The sequence below is a fragment of the Salmo salar genome, chromosome ssa06, assembly GCF_905237065.1.
Source record: "Salmo salar chromosome ssa06, Ssal_v3.1, whole genome shotgun sequence".
In the NCBI taxonomy this organism is placed as follows: Eukaryota; Metazoa; Chordata; class Actinopteri; order Salmoniformes; family Salmonidae; genus Salmo; species Salmo salar.
Window position 1 is genome coordinate 60,281,745 of NC_059447.1, and position 14,585 is coordinate 60,296,329.

Consider the following 14,585-nt stretch of genomic DNA (forward strand, 5'->3'; position numbering starts at 1 on the left):
AAAGTCTCAAACTACACTCCATCCTAGTACAATAAAGTCTAAAACTACACCCCACCCTGGTACAATAAAGTCTAAAACTACACTCCATCCTGGTACAATAAAGTCTAAAACTACACCCCATTCTAGTACAATAAAGTCTAAAACTACACCCCATCCTGGTACAATAAAGTCTAAAACTACACCCCATCCTGGTACAATAAAGTCTAAAACTACACTCCATCCTGGTACAATAAAATCTAAAACTACACCCCACCCTGGTACAATAAAGTCTAAAACTACACTCCATCCTGGTACAATAAAGTCTAAAACTACACCCCACCCTGGTACAATAAAGTCTAAAACTACACTCCATCCTGGTACAATAATGTCTAAAACTACACTCCATCCTAGTACAATAAAGTCTAAAACTACACCCCACCCTGGTACAATAAAGTCTAAAACTACACCCCACCCTGGTACAATAAAGTCTAAAACTACACTCCATCCTGGTACAATAAAGTCTAAAACTACACCCCACCCTGGTACAATAAAGTCTAAAACTACACCCCACCCTGGTACAATAAAGTATAAAACTACACCCCATCCTGGTACAATAAAGTATAAAACTACACCCCACCCTGGTACAATAAAGCCTAAAACTACACTCCATCCTGGTACAATAATGTCTAAAACTACACTCCATTCTAGTACAATAAAGTCTAAAACTACACCCCATCCTGGTACAATAAAGTCTAAAACTACACCCCATCCTGGTACAATAAAGTCTAAAACTACACTCCATCCTGGTACAATAAAATCTAAAACTACACCCCACCCTGGTACAATAAAGTATAAAACTACACCCCACCCTGGTACAATAAAGTCTAAAACTACACTCCATCCTGGTACAATAATGTCTAAAACTACACTCCATTCTAGTACAATAAAGTCTAAAACTACACCCCACCCTGGTACAATAAAGTCTAAAACTACACCCCACCCTGGTACAATAAAGTCTAAAACTACACCCCACCCTGGTACAATAAAGTCTAAAACTACACCCCATCCTGGTACAATAAAGTCTAAAACTACACTCCATCCTGGTACAATAAAGTCTAAAACTACACCCCACCCTGGTACAATAAAGTCTCAAACTACACTCCATCCTAGTACAATAAAGTCTAAAACTACACCCCACCCTGGTACAATAAAGTCTAAAACTACACTCCATCCTGGTACAATAAAGTCTAAAACTACACTCCATCCTGGTACAATAAAGTCTAAAACTACACCCCACCCTGGTACAATAAAGTCTAAAACTACACCCCACCCTGGTACAATAAAGTATAAAACTACACCCCATCCTGGTACAATAAAGTCTAAAACTACACCCCACCCTGGTACAATAAAGTCTAAAAATACACCCCACCCTGGTACAATAAAGTCTAAAACTACACTCCATCCTGGTACAATAAAGTCTAAAACTACACTCCATCCTGGTACAATAAAGTCTAAAACTACACCCCACCCTGGTACAATAAAGTCTAAAACTACACCCCACCCTGGTACAATAAAGTCTAAAACTACACCCCACCCTGGTACAATAAAGTCTAAAACTACACTCCATCCTGGTACAATAATGTCTAAAACTACACTCCATCCTAGTACAATAAAGTCTAAAACTACACCCCACCCTGGTACAATAAAGTCTAAAACTACACCCCACCCTGGTACAATAAAGTCTAAAACTACACTCCATCCTGGTACAATAAAGTCTAAAACTACACCCCACCCTGGTACAATAAAGTCTAAAACTACACCCCACCCTGGTACAATAAAGTCTAAAACTACACCCCACCCTGGTACAATAAAGTCTAAAACTACACTCCATCCTGGTACAATAAAGTCTAAAACTACACCCCACCCTGGTACAATAAAGTCTAAAACTACACTCCATCCTGGTACAATAATGTCTAAAACTACACTCCATCCTAGTACAATAAAGTCTAAAACTACACCCCACCCTGGTACAATAAAGTCTAAAACTACACCCCACCCTGGTACAATAAAGTCTAAAACTACACCCCACCCTGGTACAATAAAGTATAAAACTACACCCCATCCTGGTACAATAAAGTCTAAAACTACACCCCACCCTGGTACAATAAAGTCTAAAATTACACCCCACCCTGGTACAATAAAATCTAAAATTACACCCCACCCTGGTACAATAAAGTCTAAAACTACACTCCATCCTGGTACAATAAAGTCTAAAACTACACCCCACCCTGGTACAATAAAGTCTAAAACTACACCCCACCCTGGTACAATAAAGTCTAAAACTACACCCCACCCTGGTACAATAAAGTCTAAAACTACACCCCACCCTGGTACAATAAAGTATAAAACTACACCCCACCCTGGTACAATAAAGTCTAAAACTACACTCCATCCTGGTACAATAATGTCTAAAACTACACTCCATCCTGGTACAATAAAGTCTAAAACTACACCCCACCCTGGTACAATAAAGTCTAAAACTACACCCCATCCTGGTACAATAAAGTCTAAAACTACACCCCACCCTGGTACAATAAAGTCTAAAACTACACTCCATCCTGGTACAATAAAGTCTAAAACTACACTCCATCCTGGTACAATAAAGTCTAAAACTACACTCCATCCTGGTACAATAAAGTCTAAAACTACACCCTACCCTGGTACAATAAAGTCTAAAACTACACCCCACCCTGGTACAATAAAGTCTAAAACTACACTCCATCCTGGTACAATAAAGTCTAAAACTACACTCCATCCTAGTACAATAAAGTCTAAAACTACACCCCATCCTGGTACAATAAAGTCTAAAACTACACCCCACCCTGGTACAATAAAGTCTAAAACTACACTCCATCCTGGTACAATAAAATCTAAAACTACACCCCATCCTGGTACAATAAAGTCTAAAACCACACTCCATCCTGGTACAATAAAGTCTAAAACTACACTCCATCCTGGTACAATAAAGTCTAAAACTACACCCCATCCTGGTACAATAAAGTCTAAAACTACACCCCATCCTGGTACAATAAAGTCTAAAACAACACCCCACCCTGGTACAATAAAGTCTCAAACTACACTCCATCCTAGTACAATAAAGTCTAAAACTACACCCCACCATGGTAAAATAAAGTCTAAAAATACACTCCATCCTGGTACAATAATGTCTAAAACTACACCCCATTCTAGTACAATAAAGTCTAAAACTACACCCCATCCTGGTACAATAAAGTCTAAAACTACACCCCATCCTGGTACAATAAAGTCTCAAACTACACTCCATCCTAGTACAATAAAGTCTAAACCTAAGCTCCATCCTGGTACAATAAAATCTAAAACTACACCCCATCCTGGTACAATAAAGTCTAAAACCACACTCCATCCTGGTACAATAAAGTCTAAAACTACACTCCATCCTGGTACAATAAAGTCTAAAACTACACCCCATCCTGGTACAATAAAGTCTAAAACTACACCCCATCCTGGTACAATAAAGTCTAAAACTACACCCCATCCTGGTACAATAAAGTCTAAAACTACACCCCACCCTGGTACAATAAAGTCTAAAACTACACTCCATCCTGGTACAATAAAGTCTAAAACTACACCCCACCCTGGTACAATAAAGTCTAAAACTACACTCCATCCTGGTACAATAATGTCTAAAACTACACCCCATTCTAGTACAATAAAGTCTAAAACTACACCCCATCCTGGTACAATAAAGTCTAAAACTACACCCCATCCTGGTACAATAAAGTCTAAAACTACACTCCATCCTGGTACAATAAAGTCTAAAACTACACCCCACCCTGGTACAATAAAGTCTAAAACTACACTCCATCCTGGTACAATAAAGTCTAAAACTACACCCCACCCTGGTACAATAAAGTCTAAAACTACACTCCATCCTGGTACAATAATGTCTAAAACTACACTCCATCCCAGTACAATAAAGTCTAAAACTACACCCCACCCTGGTACAATAAAGTCTAAAACTACACCCCATCCTGGTACAATAAAGTCTAAAACTACACCCCATCCCTGGTACAATAAAGTCTAAAACTACACCCCATCCTGGTACAATAAAGTATAAAACTACACCCCACCCTGGTACAATAAAGTCTAAAACTACACTCCATCCTGGTACAATAATGTCTAAAACTACACTCCATTCTAGTACAATAAAGTCTAAAACTACACCCCATCCTGGTACAATAAAGTCTAAAACTACACCCCATCCTGGTACAATAAAGTCTAAAACTACACTCCATCCTGGTACAATAAAATCTAAAACTACACCCCACCCTGGTACAATAAAGTCTAAAACTACACCCCACCCTGGTACAATAAAGTCTAAAACTACACTCCATCCTGGTACAATAATGTCTAAAACTACACTCCATTCTAGTACAATAAAGTCTAAAACTACACCCCACCCTGGTACAATAAAGTCTAAAACTACACCCCACTCTGGTACAATAAAGTCTAAAACTACATCCCACCCTGGTACAATAAAGTCTAAAACTACACCCCATCCTGGTACAATAAAGTCTAAAACTACACTCCATCCTGGTACAATAAAATCTAAAACTACACCCCACCCTGGTACAATAAAGTCTCAAACTACACTCCAACCTAGTACAATAAAGTCTAAAACTACACCCCACCCTGGTACAATAAAGTCTAAAACTACACCCCACCCTGGTACAATAAAGACTAAAACTACACTCCACCCTGGTACAATAAAGTCTAAAACTACACCCCACCCTGGTACAATAAAGTATAAAACTACACCCCATCCTGGTACAATAAAGTCTAAAACTACACCCCACCCTGGTACAATAAAGTCTAAAATTACACCCCACCCTGGTACAATAAAGTCTAAAACTACACTCCATCCTGGTACAATAAAGTCTAAAACTACACTCCATCCTGGTACAATAAAGTCTAAAACTACACCCCACCCTGGTACAATAAAGTCTAAAACTACACCCCACCCTGGTACAATAAAGTCTAAAACTACACCCCACCCTGGTACAATAAAGTCTAAAACTACACCCCACCCTGGTACAATAAAGTCTAAACTACACTCCATCCTGGTACAATAATGTCTAAAACTACACTCCATCCTAGTACAATAAAGTCTAAAACTACACCCCACCCTGGTACAATAAAGTCTAAAACTACACCCCACCCTGGTACAATAAAGTCTAAAACTACACTCCACCCTGGTACAATAAAGTCTAAAACTACACCCCATCCTGGTACAATAAAGTCTAAAACTACACCCCCACCCTGGTACAATAAAGTCTAAAACTACACCCCATCCTGGTACAATAAAGTATAAAACTACACCCCACCCTGGTACAATAAAGTCTAAAACTACACCCCACCCTGGTACAATAAAGTCTAAAACTACACCCCACCCTGGTACAATAAAGTATAAAACTACACCCCACCCTGGTACAATAAAGTCTAAAACTACACTCCATCCTGGTACAATAATGTCTAAAACTACACTCCATCCTAGTACAATAAAGTCTAAAACTACACCCCACCCTGGTACAATAAAGTCTAAAACTACACCCCACCCTGGTACAATAAAGTCTAAAACTACACTCCATCCTGGTACAATAAAGTCTAAAACTACACCCCACCCTGGTACAATAAAGTCTAAAACTACACCCCACCCTGGTACAATAAAGTATAAAACTACACCCCACCCTGGTACAATAAAGTCTAAAACTACACCCCACCCTGGTACAATAAAGTCTAAAACTACACTCCATCCTGGTACAATAAAGTCTAAAACTACACTCCATCCTGGTACAATAAAGTCTAAAACTTCACTCCATCCTGGTACAATAAAGTCTAAAACTACACCCCACCCTGGTACAATAAAGTCTAAAACTACACTCCATCCTGGTACAATAATGTCTAAAACTACGCTCCATCCTGGTACAATAAAGTCTAAAACTACACCCCATCCTGGTACAATAAAGTCTAAAACAACACCCCACCCTGGTATAATAAAGTCTAAAACTACACTCCATCCTAGTACAATGATGTCTACAACTACACCCCACCCTGGTACAATAAAGTCTAAAACTACACTCCATCCTGGTACAATCATGTCTAAAACTACACTCCATTCTAGTACAATAAAGTCTAAAACTACACCCCATCCTGGTACAATAAAGTCTAAAACTACACCCCATCCTGGTACAATAAAGTCTAAAACTACACCCCATCCTGGTACAATAAAGTCTAAAACTACACCCCACCCTGGTACAATAAAGTCTAAAACTACACCCCACCCTGGTACAATAAAGTCTAAAACTACACTCCATCCTGGTACAATAAAGTCTAAAACTACACTCCATCCTGGTACAATAAAGTCTAAAACTTCACTCCATCCTGGTACAATAAAGTCTAAAACTACACCCTACCCTGGTACAATAAAGTCTAAAACTACACCCCACCCTGGTACAATAAAGTCTAAAACTACACTCCATCCTGGTACAATAATGTCTAAAACTACGCTCCATCCTGGTACAATAAAGTCTAAAACTACACCCCATCCTGGTACAATAAAGTCTAAAACAACACCCCACCCTGGTATAATAAAGTCTCAAACTACACTCCATCCTAGTACAATAAAGTCTAAAACAACACCCCACCCTGGTATAATAAAGTCTCAAACTACACTCCATCCTAGTACAATAAAGTCTAAAACTACACCCCACCCTGGTACAATAAAGTCTAAAACTACACTCCATCCTGGTACAATAAAGTCTAAAACTACACTCCATCCTGGTACAATAAAGTCTAAAACTTCACTCCATCCTGGTACAATAAAGTCTAAAACTACACCCTACCCTGGTACAATAAAGTCTAAAACTACACCCCACCCTGGTACAATAAAGTCTAAAACTACACTCCATCCTGGTACAATAATGTCTAAAACTACGCTCCATCCTGGTACAATAAAGTCTAAAACAACACCCCACCCTGGTATAATAAAGTCTCAAACTACACTCCATCCTAGTACAATGAAGTCTACAACTACACCCCACCCTGGTACAATAAAGTCTAAAACTACACCCCACCCTGGTACAATAAAGTCTAAAACTACACCCCATCCTGGTACAATAAAGTCTAAAACTACACCCCACCCTGGTACAATAAAGTCTAAAACTACACCCCACCCTGGTACAATAAAGTCTAAAACTACACTCCATCGTTGTACAATAAAGTCTAAAACTACACTCCATCCTGGTACAATAAAGTCTAAAACTACACCCTACCCTGGAACAATAAAGTCTAAAACTACACTCCATCCTGGTACAATAATGTCTAAAACTACGCTCCATCCTGGTACAATAAAGTCTAAAACTACACTCCATGCTGGTACAATAAAGTCTAAAACTACGCTCCATCCTGGTACAATAAAGTCTAAAACTACACCTCATCCTGGTACAATAAAGTATAAAACGACACTCCATCCTGGTACAATAAAGTCTAAAACTACACCCCACCCTGGTACAATAAAGTCTAAAACTACACCCCATCCTGGTACAATAAAGTCCACACAGGAAAACTACAGCCCTATTTGTTGTTATTATTATTATTTTTATTATTCTGTTATTATACTACAATATGATCAACATTTTATTTATTTAACCTTTATTTTGACAGGAAAGTCAACAATTACCAGGAGCTACTGCCTCCCCGTGGCTGACAGCGTGACGAGGACAGACTGAGTGACTTACAGCTCTGGCAGAAATCCTCGTCCGAGCGGTCTGGACACTGCTGCTTCCCATCGCAGGCGTAGGTGATGTCAATACAGCAGCCGTCGTCACACATGAACTGGTACCGTGAGCATCTACCTGTACACACTGGGGGAGAGGAGACACAAACACCTCTGTTTTACTCTCTAATGACACTGTAGTTCAGTGCCATATCTACACACTCACAAATGGGTGATGAAGTGCTACTATTGGCCACCACCACCACCACCACGGCACCCAATGACAGTCCCCAGGTATACTTGACAGCCTTCCTACAGTATGGACGCTGTGTTAAACTGCTGTTCTGTGTAATAGGTCACTCATCTTATGTTTGTTGGAATTCAGGATTAGACAGGAGAAATGTATAATAGTAGTACATTATGTTGCTGTAATATTCATCACTTATAGGTTTAGAAAAGGACCTTCATATTCCAGGTACATAAACAATCCCCACCCTCTTCCTTTGTTTATTACTCTAGATGGTGGCTAGATTAGGATGATTGAAGGCATACTGTATCTCATCCATCTCTATGCAGTGAATAGACTAACATGCCTGACCACCTGAATGGCTATTTGGCAGCCAGACATTTGACTAGGGCAGTACTGCTTAATTGATTAGAGCACTAAATCCCAGGCTCTGTTTCATTATGCGATGGATTCAACCCTTGGAAGCAGGGATTCAATTGCAGCGAAAAGGTCATTGCCTGTAATGCATTGGTCTAGAGTGGAAAATGTCTTATATGAGGAACAGCACAACAGAGAAGCACAAAGAAATTTGACCACAACAGCACAATATTGCTATTAATGTTAGTCACAGAATAGCGAGAAATTAGGCAAGATCCACTAATGAATGATAGATGAATATGAGGAGGTACATCTGGCTGGTTTGAAGTGTTTTTCACCTTCAGCTTGGCGTTCTGGAGCCAGCACAGTCACAGTGACATTGTCGGTGCTCTTCTGTCCCGCGGTGTCGGTAACAGTCATCTGGAAGGTATAGGCACCCTCCTGCAGACCACTGATCTTCAGTAACCCTGGATGGGTCACCTGCATGTGAGCGGAAATAACATTTCAGAGAGAAAATAGCACTGAAGAAAACTCCACTGAAGAATTACGCCATGAACAAAGCCACCTTCACTGAAAGAGTCAAGAGGGGTTTCTTCTAAAGACCCACTACTGGTATATCACATCAACCGCTCAGTGGCGTCACAGGGAGAGAGAGGGTAGCCTACAATACGGCTCTTGTCCTTTCGGCAGGTTGGGTGACAATAGCCTTTTATTTGTGTCCGTGCAGCAGGGCATTATGTGGCTCCGGCCACACCATGCAAACCGCCATGTTGACTTCAGTATATACCTCATTCTGTGTATGACATTATAGCAACAAGACAACTGTAAGTCCCAGATCTGCTAAAGCAAATGCCATTTTACAGTGTTTTGACACTCGACATTACTCACAGAGGAAAGAACCTAAGCAGAAACGAAGTTTAAAATGCGGAAGAATGACACCAGTTTCAGTGTTACCTTCATGTTGATGTCTTGGTCGCCCTTCACCAGGGCCCATTCGTAACGAGTTACTCCGTGGTCGTCCACACTGTCCCGGCCGTCCACTACGGCCCAGTCAGTGGGCAGCTGGATGACCACATCCTGGCCGGCATCACTGCGGGGCGGCTCGTCCATGTCTGAAAACAACCCAGAGCAGAGATAACCCACTGGGCACAGATATCAGTTCAACGTCTAGATTTGATTTACATTTAGTTGAGTTGTCAGCTAACCTGTACTCAACATGAAATCAACAAAACATTTCACCATGTCATTGGATTTAGTTTAACGCACCTGGACTCACTGACTTTGATTAAATCTAAATTTAGAAGCAGGGGGAAAATAGCAAATGATTAACCCAAGATAAACACCAGTCTGATAAGTGTTAGAGGTTGTGGAACAGAATTACCATCAACCATTTACGATGTATGCTTGCTTTATCATAAGCAATAGCAACACATTATATACTTTTGTGATTTAGACAAACACTTGCATGTATGTATATTGTATGTTATAACTTATATCCCATATAAATCAAAGCAGGTGCAGAACCTCACCTGGCGTGCCATTTTCAACACTAGGTTTATCCTCGGGTCTCCTGATTTTGTTCCCATCTACATTGCCACTGGAAGAGGTGAGGTGTCCTGTTGTGTTGTGAGCCCGGCTGTAGGTGCTGAACCCGGCCTGTGCTGCGAACGAACAGACGTTTTTATTTCTATAACTGCAGTTGAGCAAATAGCAGCTGAGGCCGTTGTCCGACTGTCTCAGGTCCTCCTGGACCACCGCCACCGTGCAGTGGGGGTCTGCGCAGCAGGCATGGAGACAGTCTTTCCAACTGTACACCTGGTCAGGAGCCGAGAGAAAGGTGGCTCCCTGCTCTATGGAGGCCCTCGCTCGGATGATGTGTTCCTCTACGGCGTTGAAGTCACCCAGGCAGACGTCAACTACCTCCTCTTCCTCCCTGCTATACGTCTGGTCCTGTTGGAGCTGCTTGCGGAATTCTCCTAAGAGCTCTTCCACCCCTGATATTTTAGATTTCAAGTCCGATATTTTAGAGGACCGGGTGTGAATGCTAGTCACCACACAGAACAGCAGCATACACGCAATAAGTCGATGCTGAGCCAAAGCCATAATGTTTACGCAGTTAGACGGCATCCTTCCCGGCTATTTTCTGACGCATGAGAAGGCCCTTCTTTATTTCAACACCAGAAACCTATAACGCAAAATATAAATACAAATATTATCTCATATCCAATAATCTCGAGTCACCGGTGAACACTTTTGCTTGCTTCTTTTTGCGATGCTAAAGGCCCTTTGTCGGTATCATGATGGCACTGCTTGGAGGTAGCGCCCATCATCCATCCAGCCACAGTGATTGGAGGCGCACTGAAATCATTGACGTCACGGATGATGTTTTATGTTGAGTCTCTTCAGGATCTGTGCTATCCGGAATCATTGGGACGTCCCTACCCCAATGAAGTTGAAATGTACAATGGTTATGGCTAATTAAGGTTTATGGTTAGCGTAGGGTATAACGTTAGGGTTGGAGTTTAGGGTATGGACGTTCCAAGTATACCGGATAGCATAGCCCGTTTCCCGCAGCGCGCCTGTCAGTTTTTGTTTTATGCAACTCCCTGTATGTCTGCAAGCTTAATTAAGAACTGTAGATGTTCTGAATTTTATTAGGGTACTAGACCTGCATTTTGAAATCATAGGCCTATGGCAAATTATTTGTGTTCAGTTGTGTGAATATAATGTCCATAATAAACATTATTTCAGTTTACACTTTATTTCACAGTTAAGATTAAGACGATTTTTTGTGTTACACAACAATATGTTATTGCACAAATAATGTAATCAATCTATCATGAATATGAAAACAAAACGGACATATTTGAGCAAAACTTAATTTGTGTATTTCTGACAGAAATATTTTAAATAAAAGAGGTTGGTGGTACAACAATATGACCATCTTGTTTTCGATTCTGATTTTCAATCAAACATATACATTTGATTTAAAGAATCTGCAGTTACTATATACATTTTTGGACTTGTGAATGAATGATATGTACCTATTGATTCTTGAAGAATATAACTTATAAACTTTAAAGATCATATAATATATAAATGAAAGGCAGGCTAAAACTCTATAATTCCCCAAATATACCAACACAAATACATCTTCAATAGAGTAAAATATCAATTGGGTCATCTGTTTTTTTCCTATCAAATATCATACAAAATCTGACATGTGGAAGTATAATGCGTAGGTTAGATCATTTTGTTCCATCGCCAGTATTAATAATATCTATAAATTACCCAACTCAACTTTGTGTTGCACATTAGATAGGACATCTAGGTTTTTGTAAATTGTTTAACTAAAAATAGTAATTTACTGTCAATAATATTTGCAATGTATTTACATAATTTCCCCTAATATCACACCAAAAAAATCTTAAAATTACATAAATGTTAAATAATTACTTGAACAAATGAAGTTAAGAGTTTTGATGATTCAAAGCCTTCACAGACAGTTAAACAAAAAGGTACAAAAGGGCAGGCATGCAGTGATGGCCTTGAGAGTAGGCAATATGCATAAAAACACATTTAAATAAAGTAGTGATAAGAAGCCACTGACAATAACAATGTTGTTTATCAACATAATGTACAGCAGCTCAAACACATCAGTTAACATTGTATTTTATCTCTCAGGCTTGGTTTAGAAAATGGTCAGTCTCATGTGTTGTTAACAAATGATAGTAAGGAGAAAATTCTACAACCAAATAACATTTAAAGATTAAACACATTCTCAGATATTTATAGGTAATGTTCCACTGTTTGCCCTGTGAATCTTGGAGCACCAGCTTAAAACATGTCATAAATGTTGAACATTATAAAACCAGTGGTGCTTATTTACACTGAACAAAAGTATAAACAAATGTTTTCATGAGCTGAAATAAAAGATCCCAGAAATGTTCAATACGCAGTAAAAGCTTATTTCTCTCAAATTGTGTGCACAAATTTGACAAGACAAGATAATCCATCCACCTGACAGCTGTGGCATATCAAGAAGCTGATTAAACAGCAGGATCATTACACAGGTGCACCTTGTGCTGGGGACAATAAAAGGCCTCTCTAAAATGTGCAGTTCTGTCACACAACACAATGCCACAGATGTCTCAAGTTTTGAGGGTGCGTGCAATTGGCATGCTGACTGCAGCCATGTCCACCAGAGCTGTTGGTAGAGAATTGAATGTTAATTTATCTACCATAAGCCACCTCCAATGTTGTTTTAAAAAATGTAGCAGTACGTCCAACCGGCCCTCACAACCGCAGACCATGTCTATGGCGTCGTGTGGGCGCGCAGTTTGCTAATGTCAACATTGCGAACAGAGTGCCCCATGGTGGCGGTGGCATTATGGTATGGGCAGGCATAAGCTACAGACAAAAAACACAATTGCATTTTATCGATTGGCAATTTGAATGCACAGAAATAGCGCAATAGATTTGGGCCTAATGAATTTATTTCAATTGACCGATTTCCTCATACGAACTATAACTCAGTAAAATCTTTGAAATGGTTGCATGTTGCGTTTATATTTTTGTTCAGTATACTTTTACATGAAAAAGTAACCCCGTTTGAAAATAATAATTCCCCCAAAACATTTCCATAACCCAACAAGGTCTCTCTCACGCAATAATGGCAATACTCCACACATGATCAACTACACTGGAGTCTTGGTCTAATAAATACTGAGATTAAAGTGCAGTGGTAAGAGTTGAGGAGAATACTCGGTTGTTGACGTTGTTGTGGTAAAGTTCCTGTACTGTAGCAGTGTCTAATGCCACACGAAGGCTCCTCACGCAGGCTTCTCTCTGTAGTCTGTGATGGCCTTCCATAGCTTACACAGGAGCCCACCTCTGAGGAGGAAAACATGAGAAAGATAAAGACAGACTATTATCACAACGTACGACATTAGCGTTTCAATCAGGTCGTTGACATGGCTGGCTATTTGACAGTGTAGGAGAGAAAACTGTATGTTGTGTACCTTAATCTCAAACTCTTCAGGTCGTCTCTCGTCACATGGCGGAGAAGGTCATCCAACGTGTACTCCTCGGTCAGAATCTACAAAATGGGTCAAATCATTGGTACATGAAATAGATGAAGCTCATGGCCAATAGATGGTGCTCAACTGTGTATCTGTTATTAAGGCTTTACACCTACAGTGTGCATATAGCCTTCTGTCCAATAATCTGTCAAACATCAATCAAGCCATTTGTTTTAACAGCTTCACAGCAATGCACATTGTTTACTGTAGTATTGTGGGAGAGAATTACGTGGGTGTGAGTTTGTTTACATAATGTGCCCATTTAAAACAGACATGGCTGGGGGTTAGCTGCCTCAGGACCTACCCTATCCATGGAGTCATCGTCAGCTCCTTGGAGTTTCAGCCACTTGATCAGCTCTGGGTCCCCATGGCTCATAGTGGACTTGCTCCTTTGGCTCACTGATAATGTAGGCATATCTGTCACCCACAAAGTACATGTCCAACTATTAAAGGGGCAATCTGCAGTTGCTACATACATTTCAAATGTAAAATTAATGATATGTACCGATTTCATCTTAACTTATAAATGCCTGCTTTACTCCAATGTTTGTAAACAAATTGAATGTAAACAAACACTGTAAAGCCTCAAAACATGGTTAAACTATAATATTTATATTTCTTGGATGATCAGTCCTTGCATCCATAGCTCTGTCTATGAATTTGAGAGTGGTTACATTTCTCCAGCCTTTATTTTTCATTTCACCTTTATTTAACCAGGTAAGCTAGTTGAGAACAAGTTCTCATTTACAACTGCGACCTGGCCAAGATAAAGCAAAGCAGTGCGACAGAAACAACAACACAGAGTTACACATGGAAAAAACAAGCGTACAGTCAATAACACAATAGAAAAAAAGAAAGTCTATATACAGTGTGTGCAAATGGCATGAGGAGGTAAGGCAATAAATAGGCCATAGTAGCAAAGTAATTACAATTTGGCAGATTAACACTGGAGTGATAGATGAGCAGATGATGATGAGCAGATGATGGTGTGTAAGTAGTGATCCTGGTGTGCAAAAGAGCTGCAAAGTAAATCAAAACAATATGGGGATGAGGTAGGTAGATTGGGTGGGCTATTTACAGATGGACTATGTACAGCTGCAGCGATCGG

General features: G+C 39.9%; 2 protein-coding genes across 3 annotated transcripts in view; both read right to left on the reverse strand.

Moving 5' to 3' along the window:
• The window catches only part of lrp11 (low density lipoprotein receptor-related protein 11), a 41,575-nt gene extending 30,814 nt beyond the window's left edge, over positions 1 to 10,761 (reverse strand). Inside the window, exons 1-4 of one of the 2 annotated variants that reach the window (XM_014205039.2) lie at positions 9,926 to 10,761; positions 9,351 to 9,508; positions 8,735 to 8,876; positions 7,815 to 7,940 (exon numbers count right to left, since the gene is read on the reverse strand). In XM_014205039.2, the coding sequence (XP_014060514.1) occupies positions 7,815 to 7,940; positions 8,735 to 8,876; positions 9,351 to 9,508; positions 9,926 to 10,523 (1,024 nt within the window). In that variant the 5' untranslated portion in view covers positions 10,524 to 10,761. The remainder of the gene's footprint in view (positions 1 to 7,814; positions 7,941 to 8,734; positions 8,877 to 9,350; positions 9,509 to 9,925) is intronic. The other variant, XM_014205040.2, reaches the window with a different exon arrangement.
• A 500-nt stretch (positions 10,762 to 11,261) lies between these two features.
• The window catches only part of LOC106607751 (mitogen-activated protein kinase kinase kinase 5), a 61,241-nt gene continuing 57,917 nt past the window's right edge, over positions 11,262 to 14,585 (reverse strand). Inside the window, exons 28-30 of the mRNA XM_014205044.2 lie at positions 13,782 to 13,894; positions 13,418 to 13,494; positions 11,262 to 13,289 (exon numbers count right to left, since the gene is read on the reverse strand). Coding sequence (XP_014060519.2) covers positions 13,229 to 13,289; positions 13,418 to 13,494; positions 13,782 to 13,894 — 251 coding nt within the window. The 3' untranslated portion in view covers positions 11,262 to 13,228. The remainder of the gene's footprint in view (positions 13,290 to 13,417; positions 13,495 to 13,781; positions 13,895 to 14,585) is intronic.